This window comes from Salarias fasciatus, chromosome 9, assembly GCF_902148845.1.
Source record: "Salarias fasciatus chromosome 9, fSalaFa1.1, whole genome shotgun sequence".
In the NCBI taxonomy this organism is placed as follows: domain Eukaryota; kingdom Metazoa; phylum Chordata; class Actinopteri; order Blenniiformes; family Blenniidae; genus Salarias; species Salarias fasciatus.
In genome coordinates this window covers 10,463,041-10,479,778 of record NC_043753.1, presented here as the reverse complement: position 1 = coordinate 10,479,778, position 16,738 = coordinate 10,463,041, and the positions used below count along the sequence as shown (strand labels likewise).

The window sequence follows — 16,738 nt, the reverse complement described above, 5'->3', positions numbered from 1 at the left end:
AAACTGAATAATTATTCAGAACATTGTCATATTTTAACAGCTTGTTCCTTGTGAGGCTTTAACATAAACATACACACACAAGAAATGAATTACAAAAATCTTTATTTCCAAAAAACAACACAAATTTCATGAGACACTGTGACAAAAAATGAATACATTGTAAATGTAAAAGACACTGTGAATAAATTAGTATTATATAGGAGTACATAGCAGACTAACAAAAGGTTTCATTCAACATTGCAACACAACAGATTTCATCTTTACTGATGTAAGAAAGTGCTGTTCTGCTTGGACCCTCAGGAAGCAGTTCCCTTTGGGTCCATTTGAAAGAGACGGACACCACATTTCAGGAACTTGGTATTTCGGTGTATCTTTGCGCTTTGTTTCCAGCCTCGACAGTCCAGTGGGCCGTGGCGTTCAGACGCACATCAGGGACTGGTTAGGTGTTGCAGATCCTCTTCTTGTCCCATCTTCATATCTCCAGAAAGGAAAATTTCTGAACCCTGAAACCCTCATGGAGAGGAGCAATTTAAATCCTGATCATTTAAATAACTGTAAACCAGGATCCAATTTTTGATCAAAATTTTGTAGAAATGTTTTTTTTTTTTTACAGTTTACAGTTTTTTTTACAGTTTTGAGAAACAGAGTGTCTGGTTTCAGGCTGAACTGCAGTGTTGACAAAGGTCAGAAATGATCTCAGGTGCAAGTTTAGTCGTAGATCTTAAAGCTCCGTTTAAAACGTAGATCGCTACAAACTGTTAAAGAGACTGAAACAGCTGGTTTCAGGAATTTATAAAAATTAAATGTGGACTGCCCCAGGAGTCAACCCTGGGCCTCTTTGCTTTATAATTTTATACATTCAGAGTGTCAGGCCTGGCATCAACTTTCACAGTTGCATATAACCACATCTACAGGTGACACAGGGGAAACTGATGCCCTTTTTCAAATGTATCCTGGACCTCGATGAATTCTGGATGGAAGAGGACCTTAAACCGCTCAACCCGGACCAGAATGAAGTGTTGCCCTGGTTGTCCTCACGGTGAGACAGCCTTCCATAATTATGCACCATGTTTATGTAACAGCCTGCCAGAGGAACCGAGGGCTGCAGAAAGCACCGACATTTTTTTAACGTCAGTGCTTTATCTTTTATGTAATCCTTTTCAACCGTCTTATACCTCATATCCACTATTACTAATGTTCTTTGTTATGTTTGTTTTTTTTTGCTGGTAATAAAGTTGTCCAAAAAAGATTTCTTGTTGTTTTTACATTGTCTTCTACTTCATTAATCTTAAATTATATATTTATTCATTCATTAATTTCCACAGGGTTTTTTGTTTGTTTGTTTTGTTTTGTTTTTTTTTTTTGGGGGGGGGGGGGGGGGGGGGAATGCTGTGAAGCTGATTTGAAGTCCGTTTTCAATACATGAGGCACTTTGTGTTGCATTGTATATCATAATAAGTTCCCTACCAATAGCAGTTGGTTAACTGGCTTTCAGTGACGTATTCTCACAACCCTCCAGCCCCTGTCAATCTTCAGGACAGACAGCCTCCTGTCTCAGATCACACAGTGTCAGGCTTTTCCCAGCTGAGGAGAAAAGAGACAATAGAGGTGATCAAAACAGTAACGGACAAATAGAACAGCCAAAACTAATAAAACCCTCAGTTCAGGTCCAGGCTTGGCCCCCCCCAGTGCTGAGTATGCATGCTCTCCCCTGCACATGCCTGGGTTTTTCCTGAATTCCTCACATATCTAAAACAGTGCGATGGCGTACAGTCAGTGAAGATCGGCTCCAACAACTGGATTCTGGCTCAGCGATACAACCCAAAATTCATATCTTGATATTTTTTTCTGAAAATGGCGATATATGATATCAACTGGATGCATTTTTTTTTTTTTCTCAGTGAAGTTTTTCCACAAAAGACATCACTGTGTTCATGAGATCAGGACAGAACTGCTGTGAACACGATGAACGGGCTTCTAAAGCCGTACTGACCTCACAGTCTGCAGACTATAGGCTGGATTCTCCACAAGCTCAAGCAGCTGCTGCACATCTGACTCCTGCAACTTGTTCTTTGTCACATCCAGATGTTTCAGATGGGAGGGGTTCAACTTCAGAGCAGAGACCAGAAATCCACAGCTGGCTGGGGACATACCGCAATATCTCAATCTGAAAAAAGAAAAAGAAAAAAAAATTAGAAGGCATTGTTGAAGAGTGAAATCTGTCAGTGTTTGATTTTTTTTTCAATATCTTATATAAGAGCTGGAAATGTACAAGAAGCATGCCCTCAGAAAAAGGAAATTGTGTTACAATACCAGAAGCTTTATAAGGTGACAGTCTACCTCAGAGTCTCCAGTCTGCAGAGTGGACTCTCCAGGTAACCACACAGGTGTTGCACGCCCGAATCGAGGATTTCGTGATTTCCTGATAGTTTCAGATACTTCAGAGAAGACGGGATGGACTTCAGGGTCGAGGCCAGGGAACAACAGCCGTCACCTGTCAACCAGCTGTTTGAAAGTCTGAGTAAAGAAACACGAAGATTACAGTTCAGAGATGAAGGATGCTGCTGAAGATCGTTCACAAAGTCGTCCAACGTTAGAAAACATAAATGCTGAAGGAGTTGCACCGGCCACATTAGCTGTGATTAGAATGAGCTGCTTCAATAAAGGTGAGTGATGAGAGCAGACCTGAGGCTCTCCAGTCGGCACTGTGGACTCTCCAGAAACCCACACAGCTGCCGCAGCCCTGAGTCGTAAATGAAGTTGGAACTCAGGCTGAGGTGTTTCAGATGGGAGGGGTTGGACTTCAGAGCCGAGTACAGAGACGGGCTGAACTCACAATATATATTGCAGCGCTTCAATCTGAGGAACAGAGAAAAGATGGCGATTACATATCAGTCGCACGAGTTCAGGTTTGAACGGGCTCGTCCTCAAGTCGGTGAACACACCCCAGAGTCTCCAGTTTGCAGTGAGGACTCTCCAGAAATTCACAGAGCTGCTTCATTCCCGCCTCCCCCAGCATGTTGTACCTCAGGTCCAGATGTTTCAGACGGGAGGGGTTGGACTGAAGGGCGGAGAACAGAGACGCTAAGGCGTCGCTTGGCACTGTGCTGCGTTCAAACCTGAGTGAAGAGTAAAAGATGCAGACGACACATAAGTATTTTTACTAACTTTAACACTGTTCACTGTTTATTCAACCATTCACAGACGTGTACTGGGACAGCAAGGCTCCATAACGGCCGGCATTTTATCTGATCACTTATGGTCAAAGTAATCAAAGCTGCTGTCAGCTGGTCGAGCAGGTTGCAGCTTCAATCCTCACTTGAGGCCTTGTCCTCCATTGATGAAGTACCCCTGAGAAAGACTCAAAACCCCAAACTGCTCAAGAGACGGTCAGCGCTTCACATGGCAACCACAACCTCCTCGTGTGAATGACTGAATGTGACCGACAATGTAAAGTACTTTATTAATGCTAAAACTGTGAAAAAAAATCTGTAAAAAATTTAGATTTTATCAATAATTACCATCTACCATCACTTCAGATTGACTGATCACGTGTGTTCGGGTTTCAAATACAGCGTCCATCTATTAACCGACCTTAAAGTCTCCAGTTTACAATGTGGACTCGTCAGTCCGGCACACAGGAACGGCACCCCCGCCGCGGCCGCCGGGGAGTCGTGAATCCTAAATGCGAGCTCGGTCAGATGTGACGGGTTGGACTTCAGCGCCGAGGCCACGATTTCACAGTGAGCCCCCGTCAGTCCACAGGCACTCAGTCTGTGGACAAACAGACCAATCAGCCCTCGAGTAGGCAGACGGTGGACATCAGATGGTATTTACAGTAGCTAGTAACTTTGACTGGTCAAATCTGGACTCACCGAGCCTTCCTGCAGTTCCTCACAGCTGGAATCAGCCTCAGCAGACCCTCCGTGGACGCATTATACGTCTTCAGGTCGAACTCCTCCAGAACCTCCTCCGACATCTGCAGCATGTGTGCCAGAGCTGAGCAGTGGATCCCAGAGAGCTCCTTCTCTGATCTGTTCTCTGACTTCAGGAACTCCTGGATCTCCTGCTGCACTGAGAGGTCCTTCATCTCCATCAGACAATGGAAGATGTTGATGCTTCTGTCCGGAGTCATATTCATCTTCTTCAGATCGGGGCCCATCAATGCACTTCTGAAATAAGAGTTTTCAAACATTTTCATCGACTTCAGGTTTTTGATGATTGCCGGGATGGTAAATGTACAGATCTGTATCTGACCGAGGACGTCTCCTAAGATTTTCCTGTTGGACTCCAAGGTGAGGCCGTGGAGGAAACGGACAAACAGATCCAGGTGACCAGTTTGACTCCTGTGACATTTCTTAGTGACTTTCTCCATGAAGTCTGACAGACAGGGGAAGAAGCGAGTTTCCCAGTCATTCTCCAGAAACTTCTCGAGCACGTCGGTCTTCTTGTTGGAGTAACAGTGGAACACGTAAACTGCAGCCAGAAACTCCTGAATGCTCAGATGAATGAAGGAGTAGACTGGTTTCTGGAAGATCACACACTCTCTTCTGAAGATCTCGGTAAAAACTCCAGAGTACACCGAGGCCTCTGACACATCCAGACCACACTGCTTCAGGTCGTCTTGGTAGAAAACGATGTTTCCTCTCTCAAGATGTTCAAAAGCCATCCTCCCCAGATTTAGAAGAACCTCCCTGTCAGCCTCACTCAGTTCCTCTGGACATGTCTCTGGTCCCTCATGGTACTTCTGCCTCTTCCTTATTTTCTGAACCATTATAAAGTGGGAGTACATGTCAGTCATGGTCTTGGGCAGCTCTCCTCTCTGCTCTGTGCTCAACATGTGCTCCAGAACTGTAGCAGTGATCCAGCAGAAGACTGGGATTCTGCACATGATGTGGAGGCTCCTGGAGGTCTGGATGTGGGAGATGATCCTGCTGCACAGCTCCTCATCGCTCAGTCTCCTCCTGAAGTACTCCTCCTTCTGGGCGTCAGTGAAGCCTCGCACTTCTGTCAGCCTGTCCACACATGATGGAGGGATCTGATTGGCTGCTGCCGGTCTGGAAGTGATCCAGACCCGAGCTGAAGGAAGCAGATTACCCTGAATGAGGTTAGTGAGGAGCAAGTCAATCGATGACTCCTGTGTGACGTCAGAAACATTCGGTCCACTATGGAAGTCCAGAGAAAGTCTGCTTTCATCCAGACCGTCAAGGATGAACAACAGTCTGCAGACGGCCAGCTTCTCTGCCGTCACCTCCTGTAAGGCTGGGTGGAAAACCTGGAGCAGTCTGAGAAGACTGTACTGCTGATGTCGGACCAGGTTCAGCTCCCTGAAGGACAGGACGACCAGCGCACCGACATCCTGGTTCTCCAGGCCCTCGGCCCAGTCCAGGGTGAACTTGTGCACCGAGAAGGTTTTTCCCACACCGGCCACGCCGTTGGTCAGAACCACTCGGATGGGTCTCTGCTGCGCGGCTGAGGTTTTGAAGATGTCCTGACACCTGATGGCAGTGTCGTGGTGCTTCTCCGTCCTGGAAGCTGTCTCCAGCTGCATCACTTCGTGTTCCCACTGGACCTCCCCACTCTGTCCCTCTGTGATGTGGAGCTCAGTGTAGATCCTGTTGAGGAGGATTCCTCCTCCGGATTCATCACTTCCTTCAGTCACACGTTCACATCTCCTCCTCACACTCCTCTTGTGTTCATCTAAAACCTTCTCCAAGCCAAAGCTGCTGTAGACTTGATCCTTCCGAGCGTCCTGACGCCACGTAGGGCTGGGCTGCTGCTGCTCCTCTGCAGTAATGCTCCTCTTCCTCTTTCTGTAAAAACATTGATTCAAAAAAGTCAGAATGCTCAGAATTACATTTCATTAACAGTGCTGAGCATTTTTACACACCAAATTCATATTTAGCAAAACATTTTAATCACAGAACAATTTAGCTAAGAGTGTAAAACCCATGAGCAGAGCTTTATTCTGATTCTTTTCCTGGAAATAGTTCTAAAAAAGTACTTTATTTTCCAGGTTACGGCTGATCCATGAATACAGCTACTATGGATAATTTACAACTTCAAAACAAAAAATGCAGAGAAAATCAAGCATCAACAGCAGGAAATGTAACAAGACTGGGAAAGTAATGGAACAAGAGTTTTCTCATCATGTCTCTGACCTTATGTCTGAGATTTTAGGGTCACCGTTAAAGAATGGAGGTCTCTCTTTGGACCAGTCGCTCCTCAGAGACAGAAGGTCAGAATCCTCCTCTTCATCCATGCTGACGCTCATCTCCTGGACTTCAGGAAGTCTGAGAGGGGAAGCAGTGATATTTATAAGGAACAATAGGATTCAGGCAATAAAAGATTACAGTAAAAAAAAAAAAAAGCAAAGATAAAAAAGGCAATAACAATAATGTAAAAAACAATCTAAATCTTTTTTTATATAAATAAAAAAAATGTAATGACAACTAAATCAAGTAATAAATAAAGGTGATAAAATATACAGCTGAGTGATTTACTGAATTAATAGTGGTTTCTTTCCACCAGCTGTTTTTTTAAATGAGATGTTTCTGTGATTGAGATTGAGCATCAGCCGAACAACAGCTCTGGTTATTTTCATTCTGCTGGAAATAATTCTCCTGTCAAATCTGAGTTAGCGTGAAAGAATGACCTCTCACCTTGAGCCTGAAGGTTTAGGGTCACCGTTAAAGAACGGAGGTCTCTCTTTAGACCAGTCGCTCCTCAGAGACAGAAGGTCGGATCCTTCAGACTCGGCTCCTTCTTCCTCTTCATCCATACTCATCTCCTGGACGTCAGTCAGTCTCAGAGGGGAAACAGTGACATTTAAAATCAATTTATGAACCAAAATGCATTCTAAGCTTTTGACTCATCAAAGTATCCACTTTATTGGCTAAAACAGCTGAACATCCTCATGGGTTTCACGGTTGCAGAAGCGCCCATGACTGTGTGACATTTGTTTCTTTGCTTTCACTGTTCAGTTCCGTTCATCTCGATGGGGTTGATGTGTGAAGGTTGTGTTGGCCGCTCAATGTTTTCAAATTTACCATCATACAAATCACCGAACAGCCCCAGGCCATAACACATCCTCCTCCATATTTGACAGTTTACAGCACACACTACTGACTTATGACTCTCTCTCTCTCTCTCTCTCTCTCTCATTCAACAAAGACAAAACAGTGTGTTCCAACACTGCTTTGCTGCTGATAGAGGACGTCAGTAATCTACAGCAGCTGGCACACCTGTCGGAATGAGTAACTTTCACAGCGTGAGCGACCTCCATTGCTGCAGAACAGCTTTAAGTTGTGAGCTCATTTTTTTTTTTAAAGCCTTTTTGTGAAATTCTGAAATGAACAATAATTTTATATAGAATCCTCTGGTCATCTTTTGACTTGAACTGAAATAAAAAAACTGGAAAAATCGGGGTGTTCTAAAACTTTCGACAGACAGAGGGTCCATAAGATCCAAAAGAAGTTTGATTTATAGTGATTTTTTTGTGACAAACAAATACAGAAATACAATTATGAAGAAAATAAACGCAGTAAAACTATCAAAATAAGAGTTCTATGATCACTTCTCTCACCTGGTGTCTGAGGGTTTAGGGTCACCATTAAAGAATGGAGGTCTCTCTTTGGACCAGTCGCTCCTCAGAGACAGAAGGTCAGATCCTGCAGAGTTTGAGCTCCGTCTGCGGTGAAAATACACACAAAAACATTACTGTTCAGGAGAGCTTCACACACACACACACATCTTGCTAAGAGCAAATAATTTTCATGCTTTAATGATTCAGACACTTCTCTTAAAAACTACAGCAGCTTTTCCAAATGACTGGCAGCTGTTCCAGATGAAAAAAGAACAAATTACATTCAGTTTACTGTAAAAATAGCAGTATATGCATTTCACTAAATCTGAGTGTAGGCTTTGTCCCAGTCGAGTGTGTTACTTCACACTGTTAAACCCGGGTACCAATGCTGCGTTTGTGTCACTGTGGCATTGTGAAAGTGCACCCTGGTTAACATCTCACACGCAGACTGAAGCCGTTTGACAAGTTTGGTGTGTTTTTTGCATGTCTGCAAACCTGAGTTGTCAGAAACTAACACACTAAGTTAAACATAATTTAGATCACTTATCTGACCTGGTGTCTGAGGGTTGTAGATCCACAAGATCCATGAGAAATTTGATTTGTAGTGATATTTTTTGTGATTCCATGACAAACAAATACAGAAATAAAATTATGAAGAAAATAAACACAGTAAAAGTAATGAAATAGGAGTTCTATGATCACTTCTCTCACCTTATGTCTGAGGGTTTAGGGTCACCATTAAAGAATGGAGATCTCTCTTTGGACCAGTCGCTCCTCAGAGACAGAAGGTCAGAATCCTCCTCTTCATCCATGCTGACACTCATCTCCTGGACTTCAGTCAGTCTGAGAGGGGAAGCAGGGACATTCAGAAGGAATAATCACAGTCAGCTTCCTCCGAATTCCTGATTCCAGGAATGACTGAAGAAATCAATAAATATGAAATACAGCTAAGAACAAACACATGCAGGAAAATGTACAAACTGTAGCAGTCTTGTGTGCCTGAGTAGGTAAAACGTGTCTTATGGGCAATGTAATAAAATGTCAGGTAATAGTCTTTGACATAGTGTAGAATCCGGGCATTTTAACAGCAGCCGCTCTGTGGAATCTGACTTTCCAGGTTTGGACTGTTATGGGAAATATTGCAGTAATCTCAGTAAAGCTCAGAGACGTTCAGTTTGCGTACTTTCACTTTTCCAGGTATACTGAGGTTTAATCTTGTGGGGTTCAGAGGGGGGTGGTGATAAACTCCCATGACCTCCAGGGAGCGGCGTCGCCGTCTGGTTCCTGCGAAAACAGCCCACCCTGCTCCCGTTCGTTCTGCTCGCTTCTTCTTCTCATATCGTGACGGAAATATCGAAACTAAAACCACAAACTGTGTAAGACCCGGCGTTCCCCAGAGGTGACATGGCTTCCACAAAACAATAAAGTTGAGATTAGACTTACCCTGCCCACCGCTGCTGCTATCACATTTCTTGTAAACTCCCGATTTTCCCGTAAGGACTGCCAAATCTCGCGAGAAGAAGCAGCGAGACTCAGGAGAGAGAGAGAGAGAGAGAGAGAGAGAGAGAGAGAGAGAGAGAGAGAGAGAGAGAGAGAGAGAGAGAGAGAGGAGAGCATATAGAAGCAAGGGCAAGTAAAACTAAAAGTAGTTTCCTTTGACGACAGTTGGAGATGCAGTCAGGTAAGTTCTGATATACTTTATTGTGCTATATAATATTCTGCTATTTAAAATTGGTAATCTGTAATCTCTGTGGACAGAATACAATAATTATAAATTGAATCTCGGAGTGTGTCTTGGTTTTACATTGTACGTTTTTTTGTGTGGAAGTCATCCTTCCTGTCCATCTGAGAGAGGTGCGGCCATCACTGTCAATGCGACACTAACACTGATGCTTTTTTATTCTTCTGTCCTGTACTTGAAGCCAATGCTGCTGTTTTTCCTCTCAGACTGACTGAAGATGAGTGAGAAAGATGATCAAGAGGACAAAGCAGAGACTTCATCCACGGAGAGTGATCTGTGTCAGGATCGTCCAGCAAGGTTACATGATGAACGTGGATTCTCAGACACAAAGTAAAAACTGTTTTTACTGGAAACTATTGAAAATGAAAACAGAGTTGTCATACAGTCAATCTGCATATCACAAATGGATGTACGTATAGTGAAAGTGAAACTATCAGCAAGTCTTTTCACTTTTACTTCTCTTTTGATCAGGGGGGCAGTGTATGTTGAGAAGGATTTAACCTCACTGTTTCTAATAATTTGTATTGATATTTTTATGAAAAATACAATATTTTAGCTCAATTGCCCCCAGGTTATTTGACCTATTGACTTCAAATCACTTGTGAATCACTACACTGTCGGATTCAGACACGCTTCTTTGTTTTAGCTTTTAATAATTTCAATAAGTTTTATTCATATTTTTATGAACAATGCAACATTTTAGCTCAATGGCTCCCAGGTTGTTTGAGCTATTGATCTCAAATCACGTGTGAATCCCATTACTACGCTGTCTGGTTCAGACCCACTTCTTTGTTTTAGCTTCAAATGTTGTAGAAAAAAATTATATTAATATTTGTAAAAGAAATTTTTATTAGTATTATGAGTATTTTATGAGTATTTTAGCTCAGTAGTTCCCAGTTCATTTGATCTATTGACTGAAAATCAGCATTAGCACAAGCTCTCCTGACTTTACTTTGTTGTTCAGTTTGTTTTATTTATCAACATGAAATAAGGTGAGTTGTATCCGTGGCATAATGCACAGAATATGTGCGCACAGCTGACTTGCCTGTTGGTCAGAGCGTAGGCTGGCTTGACCGCATGAGTGACTGCTGTGAACACTGAAGGTTTAAGGTTAGTTTGCAGATGTCAGTTTTCTGTTTCACACCGAGGTAAAATTGCACAGAGGACGTGAGACCCACAAAAGAAACACAGAAGGAGGCTTTCTGTTCTATATACGTGCTGCTCGAACCCGAAAATTCAATGTGGAGGACTAAATAACTGCAGCTGCAATAAACAGGTTACCACACTGTGCTGCAACACGCAGTTGCGGCAAGACAAAAGAGGTCACCCAGTGACAAAGAGCGACCCCCCTCCCCTGGCCTTGCACCCACAAATATAAAAAATTATAAATAGTAATGAACTAATAATGTATTTGCCTCGGTTTGTCTAAATAATCTGCCACAAATGAGCAGATGTTTGAGGCACTTTTTAGAAGTGATTTAGAATAGAAAAGAATAGAATAGAATAGACTTTATTAATCTCACAGTGGAGAAATTTACAGGTGCAAGAGGCTCGGAGAACACACAGGGGGGTGCAAAAAGTAATGAAGGCGCAAATAAATAACAAGTAATTGTGCAAATCATAGTAAGGATGATAATAGAAAAATTAAAACAAGGAAGATCTAACTGTATGTACAACATTAATCTTAAAATGTAACAGGAACTATAATATATACAAATATGTACAATATGTTTTTAAGTGCAACAAAGTGAATGTGGATGGATTTCACCAATTGCTGAACAATTTAAATGAAGGACAAAATTAAACCAACCTGTTTGATGGCTGCGGCTCGAGGCTCCTTTTGGATTACCAATCACTATGTGGTTTAAAAATGTACTGTATTTAGGTTAACACTCACAATATTGACAGAAATTGAAGAATGATGAGGTTCCCCACCTAACAAATTTACCACCAGCTGCCACTGGCAACACTCCCGATCACAGCAAAGCATTGGAATGTTACAAGTTGAGGGACAGCATAGTTTTTTTTTTTTTTTTTTTTTTTTTTTTATGTTATCTTGGACTCAATACATCAAGAATGCATTGGCACATTGTCCCCCTTCGTCCCACACAAGTCTTTGTCTCATATGTGGGGATCTGTCATCCCAGTTTTGATCCTTCATTTCTCTGTTCCCGCTGCTTATCAGCACACATCAGTCTTCACAGTACCGAGCAAAAGTTTACTACTTCATTTTGCAGAGACTTGATTACCCATAATGCCCTGGGCTTTATGTGAGAAGTGCGCATGCGCTGTTGCCAGCGCAACAAACATTGTTGCAACCGAATGGAGAAAAATGAATTTGTGGCAAAGCTTTGAACAAGCTGTGATTGTATCAAGAGGCAAGTTTGTTTAGGAAAGAATCATATGTGCGCATGGAAATTTTATTTTATTTTTTTTAAGATCGACTCATGAAAAGGAGAGTACCGGCACCTTTTTTGGGTCACTTAAAGCACTGCCTCAGACTTCTTCTGAAAACATCCTGAGCTCCAATCTGACCCTTGTTACAAAAGATGTTTGTTTTTAACAACATGAATTAACAACAGTGGCATTTTTTTGTTTATATGTTTGCTTTCACAGACACAGAGACAACTTTTCAACATCCAGCCACTTGTATTTGAGAAGTGAAATTTCTAAACATGAACCTCCAACCTTCGGCAATGAACCTGAACCTCCAAACACAAAGTGAGATGTTATTTTGTCTGTTATATCAGCCTCAGGTCATCTTTTCATTATTTTGCCAATGGAGAAACTTGGATAGATTGTAAATCTGCTCAGCGCTTCAGGCATGAATAAGTTCCATGTGGATCTGGTTAAACTGATTATGTTGCTGTTAATATCAACAGAGAACCTCAGTAATGATTCCATTTAATTCTTGATTTTTATCCCCAGAGAGAGGAAGAGCAGTGCTGTTGGGGAGGAGAAGCAGTTCTCCAGTTGTGGTTTGTGTGAAGATCTCCTGAAGGACCCAGTCTCCAGCATCTGTGGACACCGGTTCTGCAGACAATGCATCAACTCATATCAGGACCAGGGTTCTTCATCAGGAACTTGTTTCTGTCCTCAGTGTGGAAAAAGATCCAGAGCTGGTCTGCAGACAGACACTCAGAGCAGCTCTGTCCAAAGTAAGACTGGCCATCTGTCTGCTGATGCATTTGTGACTAAACATTGGAGTTGTGTTGTTCTCAGTGTTTATTTTGATTGTTGTTTGTCTTTGAGCAGAAGGTCTGCAGAAGGTTTTAGATGAACACAAGAGGAGTGTGAGGAAGAGATGTGAACGTGTGACTGAAGGAAGTGATGAATCCGGAGGAGGAATCCTCCTCAACAGGATCTACACTGAGCTCCACATCACAGAGGGACAGAGTGAGGAGGTCCAGTGGGAACATGAAGTGATGCAGCTGGAGACATTTTGCAGGACGGAGAAGCACCACGACACTGCCATCAGGTGTCAGGACATCTTCAAAACCTCAGCCGAGCAGCAGAGACCCATCCGAGTGGTTCTGACCAACGGCGTGGCCGGTGTGGGAAAAACCTTCTCGGTGCACAAGTTCACCCTGGACTGGGCCGAGGGCCTGGAGAACCAGGATGTCGGTGCGCTGGTCGTCCTGTCCTTCAGGGAGCTGAACCTGGTCCGACATCAGCAGTACAGTCTTCTCAGACTGCTCCAGGTTTTCCACCCAGCCTTACAGGAGGTGACGGCAGAGGAGCTGGCCGTTTGCAGACTCTTGTTCATCCTTGACGGTCTGGATGAAAGCAGACTTTCTCTGGACTTCCATAGTGGACCGAATGTTTCTGACGTCACACAGGAGTCATCGATCGACTTGCTTCTCATAAACCTCATTCAGGGGAATCTGCTTCCTTCAGCTCGGGTCTGGATCACTTCCAGACCGGCAGCAGCCAATCAGATCCCTCCATCATGTGTGGACAGGCTGACAGAAGTGCGAGGCTTCGCTGACGCCCAGAAGGAGGAGTACTTCAGGAGGAGACTGAGCGATGAGGAGCTGTGCAGCAGAATCATCTCCCACATCCAGACCTCCAGGAGCCTCCACATCATGTGCAGAATCCCAGTCTTCTGCTGGATCACTGCTACAGTTCTGGAGCACATGTTGAGCACAGAGCAGAGAGGAGAGCTGCCCAAGATTCTGACTGACATGTACTCCCACTTTATAATGGTTCAGAAAACAAGGAAGAGGCAGAAGTACCATGAGGGACCAGAGACATGTCCAGAGGAACTGAGTGAGGCTGACAGGGAGGTTCTTCTAAATCTGGGGAGGATGGCTTTTGAACATCTTCAGATAGGAAACATCGTTTTCTACCAAGAAGACCTGAAGCAGTGCGGTCTGGATGTGGCAGAGGCCTCGGTGTACTCTGGAGTTTTTACCGAGATCTTCAGAAGAGAGTGTGTGATCTTCCAGAAACCAGTCTACTCCTTCATTCATCTGAGCATTCAAGAGTTTCTGGCTGCAGTTTACATGTTCCACTGTTACTCCAACAAGAAGACCGACGTGCTGCAGGTTTTCCTGAGGGAAGACGTCACCGATTTATCTGTGGAAGATTTCATCAAGAAAACTTTAAAAAGATCTCTTGAAAGTCATCATGGTCACCTGGATCTGTTTGTCCGTTTCCTTCATGGCCTTACTTCAGAGACCAACCAGAAATTCTTAAGAGATCTGCTCGGTCAGCCCAAAATTAGTCCAGAAACTTTCAAAACAGTCCTCCAGAACCTTAAAGAGATGAAAACATCTGAAATGTCACCGGACAGAAGCATCAACATCTTCCACTGTCTGATGGAGATGAAGGACCTCTCAGTGCAGCAGGAGATCCAAGAGTTCCTGAAGTCAGAGAACAGATCAGAGAAGGAGCTCTCTGGGATCCACTGCTCAGCTCTGGCACACATGCTGCAGATGTCGGAGGAGGTTCTGGAGGAGTTCGACCTGAAGACGTATAATGCGTCCACGGAGGGTCTGCTGAGGCTGATTCCAGCTGTGAGGAACTGCAGGAAGGCTCGGTGAGTTATATGTTTATTTCCACCAGATATCACCAGTGCAACATTAGAAAATATTAAATCCTAGCTGTCCAAACATTTCACAACAATCGTTCGAAAAAGCAATGCAACACTGTCAAAACAAAACCAGATTTTTAGGAACATGAAACAACAGAAGGAGAACAATCTTTTTCCAGTAAATTAATGTGTATGCATGTGTGTCGTCTCTCTGATCAACATTATATGGTGTGCTTTCTTTGCTGGCAGAATTACCGAGTGTGGACTTGCAGAGACTCACTGTCAGGTTGTGGCGTCGGCCCTGAAGTCCAGCCTCTCCCATCTGACTCATCTGGATCTGAGTCTCAACAGCCTGCAAGATTCTGCAGTGATGATTCTGTGTGCTGGACTGGAGAGTTCAAACTGCAGACTGGAGACTCTGATGTGAGTTAACTTTAATCTTTTTTTTAAAAAAATACCATGTAGAAAAACAAAATGTGTGTTTGATATGTTGTAACAATGCTTTGCGGCAGTAAACATCTTGAACCGCCTCCAGTAACTCCGTCTCCTGAAAGCTCATCTTGTTTTTCACTCAGATTGAGGCGCTGCGGTTTGTCGGACGTCAGCTGTCAGTATCTGGCCTTGGCTCTGAAGTTCAGCCCCTCTCACCTGCAACATCTGGACCTGAGTCTCAACGTGGAGCTGCGGGACTCGGGAGTGGAGCGGCTGTGTGGTTTTCTTCAGAGTCCACTCTGCAGACTGAAGAGTCTCAGGTCAGTTCACCGACTGTGAGTTCATGTCAGAAGCCTGATATAATGATGATCTGCAGTAGCAGGAGCACAAAGCCACCGTCGTCATAGAAAGTAGAGATTATTGATCATGAGCTGCTGGTTCAGGACCGATTAACAACCATTAACAACGAGCCCAGTTTGTAAAGATGTGGTTCACTCCAGTATTTGCACACCCCACATATAGTAAACACACGAAAGAAGGTTTGGTCAAATGCTGGAGCTGCAGAGCTGAAGTTGCTACATAAGCTGCAGCATAATTTAGTTTTACATGTTTTTGAGGATTTCTTACTAATTAAGTTATCTCCATTTTTCTCATTCTTCATCCAGACTGAGGAACTGCGGTTTGTCAGAGACCAACTGTGGTTCTCTGGTCTCATCTCTACAGTATAACCCCTCCATTCTGAAACATCTAGACTTGAGTCACAACCAGCTTCTGGATTCGGGAGTGAAACTGCTGTGTCGTTTCCTGCAGAATCCACTCTGCAGACTGGAAACTGTGAGGTGAGTTCCCCATTCTTTAGTTCTGTCTGTAGAAGGAAACAATGTGAAGCATTGTTATGGGACTAAACTACACAGTTAGCATCATCTTTTTCTTGTTCCAAGACTCAGTTGTGGTCATGTGATGTCGACGTTTCATGAATTATCACCAAGCAGCATCTTCATGTCGAATCTGACTGTACATTTTCTGAACTTTTGGAAACTTGAGGATTTTTATGGAAAAATCCGTTGCAGTTTTGTAGAGTTGATGAACCCGCACCCCTCAACAGCTGAAGTCCCTGCATGTCAATCTGCAGCAGGTTGTTGGTCAGATTTCCCCCTTCCTTACCTGTTATGTTTGACTGTGGGAATTTGAGTCGGGCTGATTATTTAGAGATAAGTTTCTCTAAACTTGTACATTGTTTAGTTCTTCACCTCTAAACAGAAAACAGACACACTTGTGTCAACTTCTCATGAATTTGCATCTTTGTTTCTTCTTGCAGAATGAGGGGCTGCAGTCTGTCGGAGATCAGCTGCACGTCTCTGCAGTCAGCTCTGGGATCCAACCACTCCCACATGATACATCTGGACCTGAGTGAAAACTACCTGCAGGATTCAGACGTGAAGCAGCTGCTTGATCTCGTCCACACGACAATCTGAAGTGTGTGAGGTCAGATAAAGAGGAAGTGTTCCCCTTAAAGCTGCTGAGGAGCTGCATGAGGACATCTGATTGGTTGGCTATGGAAGAAGATGATGAACATGAGTCCCTTGGACTGGGGGCTTGTCCGGGAATTGAACCTGGGACCTCTTGCCACCCACGTATGACCTGGATTATAACACGACACTCAAGTGTCTTCGCATGGTCAAGCAGCGTGAACTGATTCACGAAGAAATGTAAAATAATTTGGTAACACTTTATTTGAAGCCCCCCTGTATAACACATTATAAGTACATTTATAAAGCTTTATAATACCATTATAACACGTGTAGCTATAGTTATAAACATTCATAGATGATCACAATGCCAGGACCTAACCCTAACCCTAACCCTATGCTGTATAGTGCTGTACAGTGAGTTATAAAGCATTGTGATCATGTATGAGTGTTTATAACTACTTATAATGTGTTAC

The 16,738-nt window shown here is 43.4% G+C and overlaps 2 protein-coding genes across 8 annotated transcripts; one reads left to right on the top strand and one right to left on the bottom strand.

The window, feature by feature from the left end:
• Window positions 1-91: 91 nt before the first annotated feature.
• On the bottom strand, window positions 92-9,077 carry LOC115394032 (NACHT, LRR and PYD domains-containing protein 12-like). 5 transcript variants are annotated; one of them, XR_003932001.1, is made up of 13 exons: window positions 9,029-9,077; window positions 8,297-8,428; window positions 7,586-7,690; window positions 6,663-6,806; window positions 6,162-6,293; window positions 3,876-5,813; window positions 3,595-3,774; window positions 2,946-3,119; window positions 2,686-2,859; window positions 2,341-2,517; window positions 1,994-2,167; window positions 1,468-1,584; window positions 92-503 (listed from the first exon to the last, which is right to left on the bottom strand). XR_003932001.1 is itself a non-coding variant. In XM_030099151.1 (13 exons), exons 2-13 carry the CDS (start codon window positions 8,407-8,409, stop codon window positions 1,560-1,562), a joined length of 3,243 nt encoding a protein of 1,080 aa, XP_029955011.1. In that variant the 5' UTR covers window positions 8,410-8,428; window positions 9,029-9,077; the 3' UTR covers window positions 597-1,559. The 5 variants fall into 5 exon arrangements, 4 of the variants coding, with proteins under 4 accessions (XP_029955011.1, XP_029955009.1, XP_029955010.1 ...); XM_030099151.1 differs by lacking the exon at window positions 92-503 and having other exon boundaries at window positions 597-1,584; window positions 2,686-2,743; window positions 2,837-2,859; XM_030099149.1 differs by lacking the exon at window positions 92-503 and having other exon boundaries at window positions 597-1,584.
• A 118-nt stretch (window positions 9,078-9,195) lies between these two features.
• LOC115394034 (NLR family CARD domain-containing protein 3-like) lies at window positions 9,196-16,611 on the top strand. Of its 3 annotated transcripts, none has more exons than XM_030099153.1 (9): window positions 9,196-9,266; window positions 9,508-9,656; window positions 11,943-12,047; window positions 12,255-12,484; window positions 12,582-14,367; window positions 14,611-14,784; window positions 14,937-15,113; window positions 15,459-15,632; window positions 16,112-16,611. In XM_030099153.1, exons 2-9 carry the CDS (start codon window positions 9,544-9,546, stop codon window positions 16,266-16,268), a joined length of 2,916 nt encoding a protein of 971 aa, XP_029955013.1. In that variant the 5' UTR covers window positions 9,196-9,266; window positions 9,508-9,543; the 3' UTR covers window positions 16,269-16,611. The 3 variants fall into 3 exon arrangements, with proteins under 3 accessions (XP_029955013.1, XP_029955014.1, XP_029955015.1); XM_030099154.1 differs by having other exon boundaries at window positions 9,209-9,266; window positions 9,533-9,656; XM_030099155.1 differs by lacking the exon at window positions 9,196-9,266 and adding an exon at window positions 9,298-9,439 and having other exon boundaries at window positions 9,533-9,656.
• Window positions 16,612-16,738: the final 127 nt, after the last annotated feature.